General features: G+C 40.8%; 1 protein-coding gene across 1 annotated transcript; it reads right to left on the bottom strand.

Moving 5' to 3' along the window:
- Positions 1-230: 230 nt before the first annotated feature.
- On the bottom strand, positions 231-7,164 carry F3 (coagulation factor III, tissue factor). Its single transcript, XM_065656811.1, has 6 exons — positions 7,062-7,164; positions 5,617-5,731; positions 3,388-3,572; positions 2,823-3,004; positions 2,539-2,698; positions 231-1,375 (listed from the first exon to the last, which is right to left on the bottom strand). The coding sequence occupies exons 1-6, from the start codon at positions 7,126-7,128 to the stop codon at positions 1,236-1,238; spliced, it is 849 nt and encodes a 282-aa protein (XP_065512883.1). The 5' UTR covers positions 7,129-7,164; the 3' UTR covers positions 231-1,235.
- Between the last annotated feature and the right edge of the window lie 4,626 nt (positions 7,165-11,790).

The following is an 11,790-nucleotide window of genomic DNA, read 5'->3' as shown; positions in this document are numbered from 1 at the left end:
AACTTGGGACTCTCCAAAACCTTTCATCTATTGATGAACTGTGACTTCTCATATTTTTATCCTTACAGGTGTAGGTGCCCTGATAGTCTATTTTGCAGAGTGCTGGTCAGACTTCTGGCAGTTTGCCCACACTGCTGTTGCAAGATAAATTTCCTAAATGTATTTTTAATTTAGTTCTGGAATGAATACTGTACTTCATTAAAAAAAAGAAAAAGTAATATTTTCCCAGTCACCTTTATTTCACTAGAAAAGTATAAATTACCATTATAAATACAGATATCACCAGTATAAAAATTAGATTCTCATTTATAAAATAAATATTAAAATAGCCAAAGCAACAAGTACCTCCAAGTCCCATCACCAAGACAATTTGAATCTATACCACATAAAATATTCATTCACCAACTGTTTAGTTAAAAATAATGTTCAAAATGCAGTAAATACTGCTACCTACTCAGTGCTTGCATGAAGTGAGTTACTATTGACTCAAAAACTGCGAAGTATTTTTTCTAACACTTCCTTGGAACCATCAGACTACTCTGTCTGTATAACTCTATGTGTAGTGTATTCTGGATATGCTTTCCAGATGGATAGCAGCTACCTACTTCAAGAGTTTTCCTTAAAAGTCACCAGTAAAGTAGTTTCAGTTTGTTTACCTATATCCAAAGATAAATGGACCAAGCTAGTTTTATCCAAGAAGTGCAGAAATAATAGTAGCATCTTCATCACATCTGAACTAACAGATCATTTCACCAGTTAACAATGTTAAAAGTCAGATAAATACAGGTTTTGTTTCATAGAAACAGATAGGTGTACCTTTTAGTTAGGTAAAGGACACATATTTTTCAAAAGTAGTGTTTTTTTCCCCTCACAAGTACCACAAATCCAGCTCAGTAAGGCCGTGTGTTCAGAATGGCTGTACCTGGTCAAGTCAAAGGTCTATCTAGTTCAGAATCCTGTTTCAGACAGGACAAAGGAGGAGCTTGGGAAGAGTATATGAGCAGGGTTAGGCTATTGTAAACAGATCACCAGAATGCTCTTCCAGCCTCGGGCCACTAGTGACACAGGGACTTCCTGATATCTGGGTTTTTCATCTGTAACTAACAGATTGTTGAAGCCATGTAACGTTTGGGCTTCAAAACTCCTGTATCAGAGAGGCTAAAAGGCTCCACCCAATTATCCAATTTCCGATTTTTGTCTTTTTTTTTTTTCATAGTGTCCACAATATTTTTTCCTTAGACACCATTAAGTGGTTCCTTTTCTCTTGCAGCTTTTGCTTTCTTGCGTTTACACAGGATCACTGGCAGGACAATGGCAAGAGTGATGACCACAATTGCTATCACGGCTATGATGATAAAGACTTCTGCTCCATATTCTGTAGGGGAGGGAAAAAAAAATCCAAGATTCAGTTATCTGAAGCTATAATGTCACAGTGCTACAAACTCCTAGAACTCACTGGACTGAAGTAAATGCTTTCTGTATTTTACAGTATCACAGAATTGGAGTGACCACCCCAGTGTGAACTGAATTAATTTTAATGAGAATTCATTGAGCTGAAGTAAGGCTTTATTTCACCTATTTCACATTAGATTTTAATTTAGTTTAGTTAGTGGACTAAAATACCATGCTACCACCACAAGAATAAGTCAAATCTCTCCCCTACCACTGTATTCCACTTTGTGAAACAAAGTGGAAATATATTCTAAGTTAGAAACTGAAAACACCAAGAGAAGAGATTTCTATTCAAGTTGTGATTTACTAGAATTCAACTATTGTGATAAACAAAAATATATATCTAGATAAGAAAGTTAATTTGAGAGAGTTAATCTGCCAGTTTTAGAAGAGCTTTTCTAGAGTGCAAATATTCTTATCTGGGGGAGAAGAAAAATACGGTACGGCAATGTGATATTGTTTAATAAATATTGATGACTTTATATTGAAGAAAGTGTTATCCAGGTTGTTTGTCTGGAATTAGACGGGTTGATTCACTGACTTATTTACCAATAAAGAAGTCAGTCTGCCAGCCTCTGACCTAGTAACATAACAGTCAAGAGAGGCTTAGCCTTATCATCTGTTTTTGAGATAATAACTAAACTTCAGTTCAAAATACAGGTCAATGGATCTGTAGGTTTCCAGCACTTCTATGTTTTAGACCTAGTCCTTCAGGAACTGACTGTAGGACCTGTTGTTGAAAGGATCTGAGGAAAACAATTAGAAAACAAAAAAATGAAGCTGAAGGCTAGTGATGAGATCTGAAACCTCAGTGACCAGTCATCAACTCAGAGAATTTAAAACTAATCAAAACAGTTTAGCAAAATCCTAAAACCAATTCCAACTAGCTAGAGATGGTGGACTCTCGCTTAATGTGAGTTCTTCCCACAAGTTTCCATGTTCAGACTGTCCTCTCACTTATACAGTAAATAGTTTATTCTATAACATGCATCACAATTTAAAGACGTATAAAAATACATTCAGAACTGAAGTGTCTTTTTTGTTTGAATGTTAAAGACTATATGACAAACTTCGCCAGATACCTACCATCTAAGATATTTCTTCCTATGCTGGTACAAAGCACCACGCTTTCTTGACCATTACGGTTTTCTCTGCGGGAGGGAATGATTCCCTGTACATAGAAGCAATAGTTCTTTGAGCTGTCAATGCTCAGTTCAAATGTATGGCTTTTTGTTGTTGCATCTTTCTGTAAAGGAAAAAAATGTTTCAAGAAAGTGTTCTCTGCAGAAGTTTTAGCTCTTAAGGTCGAATAGAAATTGTGTAGTTATAATACAGCTACGGAATATGTAAAAAGTTGAGTTAGACCTTACCTTTCCAGAACTTTGATCTTTCCAGTAATAGAGTTTGTATTCCAGGTCATGTTGGAAAATATCTCGAATACTTTGAAAGCTTCCGTTAGGAAATGTATACGGTGTAAGTGGATCTTGGAACACCACATTCAGTTTCGAACCTTTTTGTGTGTAATTCTGTATCTCTGGTTTTCCGAGGACAGCTAAACAAGCATTTTTAGAATTAAAAACCTGGCATCATCTTTTCTGCACAACATGCTCTCTTTTCTTCCTCTCTTCACTCCCTTCCCTCCTCAAATCTATTATAAGTTTAGAGAACCAAAGTAATACAATGAAATCCTGGACTATCAACAAATATCTTCATGTTAGTAAAATCATCTACTCACTGCATTGAGAAACAAACGGTAACTAAAATCTTACACACTCCCCTACAACAGGAAAGGTTTATGCCTGAATGTCTTCTCAGATATCAGTATGATAAGAATCTATTGGAAAAATTTTAGGCCCAATCTAAACCTTACTTAAGTGAATGGAAAGAGTCTTGAAATGAAGTTTATTATAAGATTTAATTGGCAATCTTACTTACTCTGATTATAAGGTGTGAATTTTTCAGAGACTGCAAAAGGTGGTTCTTCAAAGTTATCCATCCTCGAGGACCTTACAGAGAGTATGTGTGCTGTATAGGTCTCTTTCACATTCTTGAGCACATCAGTAACATCACACTCTGTTTCTTCTGTCCGTATGCATTTTTTTTTGGTGTCAGATGTCTCTCTGAAAAGAACAAGAAAGAAGCGTCAACACTTTCCAACTAGACTTTTACATATTTAGATATGTCAAAAACATTTTTCCCCCTCAAACTGTATAGGTTTCCCTCATCCAGTGGAACAATCTTGCAGGTGTACTATGCTGAAAAGGAGAGAAAAAAACTTTTAAAGACCACTATCCTGTACAACTGTATTTCACAATTCAAAGTAGAATCAAGTAAATCAAATATGACCCATATTACACAGAAATATGTTACTGGATACATACATGAATTAAAAATTCAATCTTTTATATGCACTGAATATAAACAATAAGTAGTTCTGATTTTGGATTTTTCTGCAGTAGACTTGTTTAAAAAAGTAAGATGCGTAAATCAATTTGAAAGTGTTATCCCTGATGCATCTGAAAGCTCTTGCCTTAAGAAATATCAGTTGTCCTAGCAAGCTCTGTTGACACCAATATTAATTGTTTAATGTGACAATCATGTCTCCTCATATATATAACTTTTTTTTGCACTCGTGCAAGTGCAAATGTCACTAAGATCCAGACAGTAGTAGCAATTTTCACTGTAGAATTACAATTAAAAAATATTGACAAAAACCATGACCCATGCATTTCTCTTGATTTTTTAATGCTGGAAAGCAGGTCAATTTACTTGAGCAATAATGAAACCAGGGGAAAAAATGTTAATTCCTCATTTTACTTCCTAATAAGGAAAAAGAAGATTAGATATTATTGCTTCAATTCTTTTTGCTGTTTTTGCTGGTGAACTAAGGAAAAAAACCTGTGTGATCTCAGCTGAAAGAGCAAGAGTGCCGACTGTTTGGAATTTGACAAATGAGTTTTTCTCCAAGTAGGTCAAGTTTTATTTACGAGTTGCCTGAACTCCCTTCTCACTTCACCAGATTTCTTATGGTGTCAGTTTCCTAGATATGTCTTGAAAAGGGCCAGAAATTTGATCTTTGTGATCAAACAAACATATTCTGTAAATGTACATAGATGAGAAAGCAAACACTTAAGCACACTTCATCCGTAACAGCAACTTGTCTAAAGGAGTGTCTCTGTACCAGAACTATACTTGATTCTATACTTAATCCCAGGCAAAAAGACTTTTTCTTTTTTTTTTTGCAAGCACAAATGGCTGGAAAGAAACTCCAGATTCATAAATTCATAAAATTCATTCTGCTAGTGTGTGCTTTTAAGTTTATTAAAAGAATAAAAGAGCACGTCAGGCCATTGCACTGGTATTTCATCCATTAGTCATGAGACAGCTCTCATTTCTATGCTACTTTTACAGACAGAAGAGACTACAGTACCATATTTTCATTAATATGTAGGAGAGTTGATGATGCAGTTTCCCTTTGGGGCATATTTAATAATGCTCTATGAATTAATATGGGATCTAAGAACAGCATAGATTTATTACTGAACTTCATGGAAGTTCTTGTGCGGTATTGAAAGAGGTGTTAGACACTTCACATAAGCTCGCTACTTTTTGTGTCCACAGTATTCGATAGCTCACATAAAACGTGATGACAGAGGAAGTCTTGACAGAGGTAGACGAACAAAGGTAATTTTTAGTATTACCCAGCAAGACAAATAATTCATTTACTGTGATTCATCGATTAGAATAAAATGCAGACTCATTTATCAGACACCTCCCAAGACTAAAGCCAAAAGACTCAGTCCAGACATGTTGAAAGACACAAAAAGGTCAAGTTCTATCTAATACATGGTATGTCAGATTCAGTGTCAACTTCTTGGAAGTATCTTGGCCTAGATCACCAGTGCAGCTGGCCTGCACTGAACCCCAGAACTGAAATACTGATCTAAAGCTCAACTTTCTGTTTCTAAAGTAGGCAAAACCAGAAGCCTGAATCAGATATTCTTATAGTTGGATACAAGTATTAACATCTGGGTTGGCAATTTTCCTATACCTCATGTTTGGGCTCTTTTCCTGTTACATTCAGTCTCAGAAATATTCGAACACGCTGTATTTGCATCTTTTTCGATTGCCATTAATGAGCACACCTTGGTGTTATCTACTTACCCGAGTATTTCTACTGTATAGAAGTAACCCGATGGTTTTGGTTGCCATCGTAGTATGGTTTTAAAATTGATTGAAGACCAGGTTATATTAACTGCTGTTGGTAGTTCTGGATTGCCTTTAAATAAAGAGAAAGAGTGCCATCAGCCATATTATGTGTAATTCCTGGCTCCCTGCAGTCAGTTTCATTAAATGGAACAGTTGCTGTTAATCGCTACTTGGAAAAGTTCTTTGCAGAGGGAAAAGGCTCTCGGTCCTGCCCTCTGGGGTTATGCTTGTCTTACTAAAGGAACGTGACCTGGCAGAAGCGAGAATTACAAGGAGAAAATTATTTTCCCATTTATAACTCTGAGGTTGCTGAGGTAACTTATTTGGAGTTCTGTCTAATGGTTTCTTTTTCACAGGAACATAGAATCATTTTGGTTGGAAGAGACCCTTGAGGCCTCTGAAGCTGCTACAAAAGCTTAAAGATACTCATGAGAATGTCCAAGCACCAAATAAATGTGGTGTAGTTCAAAATCATTCCTAGCTGTATCTGCTGCAGAAGGCATTAGCTCCTAGTTTTCCCATTTATTTATCTTGGGAAGATAAAATATTTAAAAATCAGTGGTTGCCCTACATGCTAACACGTGAGAGGGGCTACCCCGGGATGAACTTGAGGCCCGTGCAGCAGCGGGAGGGGAGAGAGGCCGCGGTGACCACCAGCGCGGTGACCACCAGCGCGGTGACCACCAGCCCGGTGACCACCAGCCCGGTGACCACCAGCCTGCCCCCCGGCTGGCTCCGCAGCTGCTTCGGGGAACTGCCTGGGAGGAAGCCAGAGCGGGAAACCCCGCACAACCTCTGTAACCTCTGGCAATCCAGAGCTGCGCCGGGAGACATCCTCATTATTTTCTGAATATGACCTTCTCTGCCTTTCTGACAAGCTCGCAACTGGGGACAAAGTAAAGACATCCAGCAGATCGCTCCTTGTTACTGTAGCTCAGCAGCTGCGTGCAACTGCCGACCCCTGAGACCACCCCTGCACCCCAGCACCGACGCGGCCGTGGGCATTAAGGATTCCCAAGGGAAGAAAGCGGCCCCGGCGCCCCGAGCGCTCCGCCGGCCGGGTGCTGAAGCGGAGTCGGGTGGGAGCCGGGGCCGCCGCAGCGAGCGCCGCTCTGCGCCACAGCCCGCGCCACAGCGCTGCCTCCTCCCCAACGGCCCGCGCGCGACAGCGCTGCCCCCTCCCCAACGGCCCGCGCGCGACAGCCGTTGCCACTCTCTCCAACGGCCCCGCGCGAGGCAGCCGCTGACCCACCCCTTCCCCAACGGCCCCGCGCGAGACCGCCGCTGCCCCCGCCACAGCCGCTGGCGCGGGGCGGCTCTCCCGTCAGAGGGACAGACCCCGCTGTCCGTCCCGTCCGCCCGAGCCAGCGGCCCCCGGCCCGCCCCACGCCGTTACCCACCGGCGGCGGCCAGGCACAGCAGGGCGCTCAGCAGCAGGGCACGTCCTCCGGCCACGGCGCGCAGCATCCTCGAGGGAGCAATCCGACGGGATACCGACGGGGCTGAGCGCGGTGAGCTGCCGACGGGGCGGGAGGCGCTGGCTTATATCCGTGGGAGGAGAGGCGGGGACTCCCCGGCCAGGAAGGCAGTGGGAGCGGCGGAGGCTGGGTGGCCGGCCCGGACGGGGTCATGGGGAACGGGAGCGGGGCTGGCGGAAGCGCTCAGGCTTCCCGGGGTTGAGCAAGCAGAGCAGGGGATCTTCAAGGAAACTGGCATTACTGTAAGGAGAGGGGCACCAAGAGAAGTGGTGGCATGTCCTCCGAGCCACTCCAGCCACGGCACCGTGTCCCCAGTTGCAGACCACCCGGATGTGCAAGTACACCTGGAGATGCCTGCACACCTGGACATGCCCGCGGTCCGTGGCTCCCTGCCTTCTCGGTGTCCCCATACACTTGTACCACCCTTCCCTTCCCCTCTATTGGGCATAGGATGGAATCTTGGTGAAACTGGCCAACACTTGACACCCAGCTTCATCCACTGCAAACTTTTGGCTGGCTGTCAAGGGCAAGGGGCTCTAGCACCACCCTGGCTCAGAAATGACTGCTCTGGAGGGCAGCTGATCCCGTGGAAGTGCTGGGTTAATTAACTTAGATCCTGTAAATTCTGAAGGGCTAAATATGTCAGTTCTTGCCTCACCACACAAAATGTTTCACATAACTGTCCAGCTAGCTTGCATTCTCTATTCCCTCACTCCGTGCACACACATGTGAACCCTGAAAAAGCTTACCTGTCTTACTAGACAGCAAATAAGTTTTGAGTGTTCAGGGATTTGTACCTCACCTCTCCCATAAACCAGGGACATGTTAACCCTTTTCCTACAAGATTACTTTGGAAAGATATGCCGTTTACACAGGTAACAGGGAATCCATCTCCGACAGAAGGTTTTCTGAATCTCAGCCTGGAGCCTTTGCGACAGGCTCCCTGGACTCTCTGGTGTATGTATTGCTCTTTCTCACGGTGCTGCCTTTCTAAGCGCTTAAACCAAGCTTTCAAAGCCAGGGTTTGCGTGCTGTGTTTTCGCCTAATACTCAAACCCTAGAGGGAGCTGTGTTCGCACGTAGCTCCTGAATCTTCTGCGAGGAAGGTGAGAAACAGACTATATAGTATAATACAACCTATTATGCAATTAAGGGGGATAGGTGCGTTTTACAGTGTTAAGCTGACTCTTCATTTTGATGGTGTATTGTACAATGTTTTATTCCTGGAAAATACCAGTAGGATGAGAAGACTAATGGGGAATTTTAATATTTAATTGCCTTTAATTTTCATAATTGACACATACTTAGATGCGAGCAATCAGTTCTGTCTCATAATGCAGAATAAATGCATACAGACCAAACTACAATATCTATTTCGACCAGAGTCTCCATCAGAATTCATATAGTGTGTTCCAAGATGCACCTAAACCCTGGATTTCCAAATTATCAGCAAACCTTCATTAAAATCCGGCTACACCCTTTCTAATTTTCTGGCCTCGTTTTTGATCAAAATTCAGTGCTGTCTCTATGCAGTGTATGTCAGTATTACATCAGCCAAAAAGCTTGTATGCTTTTAATTTTGTGTAGAATATAGATCTTGTGTGACTTGATTTTCAAGATTGTGACCTTGTAAGGTCACAGTTGCTTTCCAGAGGACTTTACAAAGAGAAACAATACTTACTTGTTTAAAGAAAAAGAAGTGCTTATGTAAAACTTTAACTCACATTTAGGCTCTAATTCCAGTTAATTTCCTTGTAATGCAGTCACAAAAGATGGAAAGTGGGTCAATGGTTTTTACGTTTTTATGGAGATGATCTCAGGATCCCCTGCTCCTGCCCATCCTTCTCACTCCCACCACTTATGTCGTGACCTCCCATACTTGAGATAGGTGGGGAACCCTCCAGACCCTGTCCAGACTAACCACCTTGACCAGGGTTACCTTATTCCAATTTCCAGCAAGATATTCCAGAGTTCACTAGGGCTAGGCTTTTAGATGCCCTGCTCCATGCTGTGGGGAAGGAGGCCATCAGTTTACCAGAGTAGTGGGAAGCAGAGCCAGAGCAAGAGGATGTGCATGGATCAAGCAATCAAACAGGTCTTGGGGAGCATTGTGCCGTTAGAGGAAATAGGGTAACTTTACTAAGCTAGCCATTCTGATGGAAGGAAGTTGAAGGGAAAATTTGAAAGCTGGAGGGGAAAGAGCGCGTGCCAAGGGGATACTGCAGCTCAATCGGGTTAGCAGGAGAAGGGCATGATGGATAGGGAGAAGCAGCGATGTGAAGAACTGCTGCTGCTGCTTCTGCTCTTCTTTCTCCTCTTTCACCAAGTCTCAGTGCAGATTTGACTGAGGAATGAGAATTGCTCAGCAGTGCCTGACTCCAGGCACTAACGAGTGTGGGAGAGGAGAGGAATCCTGCACTGCCTGACATGGGCTGATGTCTCTGAGTCTGCTCAGCAGTTAGTGACTTAACTGTGACATTCTGGTCACATGTCCTGCCCACTGCAGTAGTATTTCAACAGCTCATTTAAGACAGAAAATTTTCCCCTTATTTCAAATATATGTTGCTATGTGCAGGCAAGCATTATGCTGACTTAGAGCTCTGGTAATTTGTCTAGAAATTTAGAATTTGGCTCCCATAGTGGAATGTCAAAATGTAAGCATTGACTCTGTACATGTCTCTAACCGATTTAGTCATCCTCTGCTCATTTTACAGTCAGCAGAGAAAAATTTCATTCTTAAGGTGAAATCCGTATTTTCCTAGTATAGGCATCTAAAACAAGAGAGTTTAATCTATTCAAATATTGAAATAAATGACACATTTCTGTTGATGTAGGCCAGGATCTTACTGTGATTTTTTAGAATATGTGGAAGACATGCAGGGGTACAAGTCTGGCTGTATGCTTTGGGTTAGGACATGACCTTTTCAGCTCTGTGACTTCTTCGCTCTGGTGAACTTAGTGGAATCAAGGTTATTCGCCATTAGGAAGGTTTGCCAGATTACAAGAAGATTGTACAGATTTCTATTCCTTGACATGTGTACCATGGTGCCAATCCACACACTAGTGATGGGTAAAGTGAGGAGAAAAGAGAAACTAAATTTGTGAAACTTCAGATTTTTTGAAAGAGATGTATGTATTTATTTTTATGATATGATCTGCTAGATCTCTAAACTGGTTAGCTTAGGGAGAGCTACAAAATAATTTATTGCTTAGCAAAGCAATTTCAACATTGTATTTTATGTACTATCATATATAATTGTTGACATTGAAGTGGAATGCCTCAAGTGACATTAGTAACAGATCAGCTTCCCTAAGCTGGTAGTTTTGCAAGATTGTGAGTAAAATTTTGTGATACTTATTTGACGTTTTGAAATTTTGTAGTGCTTTAAAATATTCATGGTCCCATGATAACATGAAAGTCAGCAATATTTTCATACCCAATAATGTAAAATTTACTCATTGAAGATTTGAAATCCCTGGGAGCTTTTTCCAAAATGAAATTGGTCCTAATATTTCTCCTTTCACCTGGCTTTTCAGGTCTTTGTTGAATTTGTCTCAGTGTCCCATATGATTGGCTAATTAATTTACTTATACAATTAATTATATTTAATTAGATAAAACAGAAGTTTAGGGAGCAACCTCTGTCTTGGTACTTGCTTCTATAAATACCTTAGCATTTATCTTGCAGAGCTGCTGTATCAAATACTGTGTTATAAATGCATACACAGACTCACAAATACCACTGCCTTTTAAACATTGTTTTAGCAGTTCTATAACTAATATATTTGGTAAGTGGAACAGTTTTGTATGTATAATACGTCTGTATGTACTGCTAGTAAATAGGGTGTGAAATTAAATAACATACACTGTGTACCTGACATAGGCCTTTGTTCTTCCAAACTTTTTCAGTTCCAACCAACTTTCTAAAAGGAAAGGGTCCTTGAAATGAGGAAAAGGAAGAATGAGGAAAATAAGGAAAAGGAAAAGTCTTGAAATGAGAGCAAGTTTACATCAACACTTTCTACCTCTGCATATAAATGCCTTAAAATAATAAATGAATTTAGATTATATACATCCTGTGGGTTGTATTGCACATATTTTGTACATAGAGAGGAAACTCTACTCAACCAGCTCTTCTATAGATATGGCGAAGTCAGGAATGTACAACGTCGATTTTATACTAATTTCTGTTCTTCTGTCATAATCATAGGATTATGCTTTTTTTTTTTTTTAAGAGCAAAGAAGAATGTCTATATATGGTAAGCCCCTAGTGATGATAAAGAAAAAATATAGAAACTTAAATTCATTATGTAGATACTTCATAAATCTTTAAAAGCTGCATTTGTAGTAATTTGCTGCACCAAGGTATAGCAGATGTATATGAGAACTAGTATGAGAATTCATTAGATGCACGCACTGGTCAAAAGTTACCCTGGTCACTGAGCAATTCTGCAGTGCACTCTGGTTATTTCTGGCCTATTTTTATAGCTGCTAAACAGCTCTATCTTCCTTAACTGTAGTATGAATTGTAGGTGATGATTACAACAATAAGCATCAAGTCAGAAATAGTAAAGAGATTACAAACAGCTTATATAAAAATGACTATATTGACAGGGTTTGTACACCAGTATTAGTAATCAAGAGAATCTGT

This window comes from Caloenas nicobarica, chromosome Z, assembly GCF_036013445.1.
Source record: "Caloenas nicobarica isolate bCalNic1 chromosome Z, bCalNic1.hap1, whole genome shotgun sequence".
NCBI classification, from domain to species: domain Eukaryota; kingdom Metazoa; phylum Chordata; class Aves; order Columbiformes; family Columbidae; genus Caloenas; species Caloenas nicobarica.
Note: the sequence above shows the minus strand (reverse complement) of the source record. Positions and strands in the feature narration are given on the sequence as shown.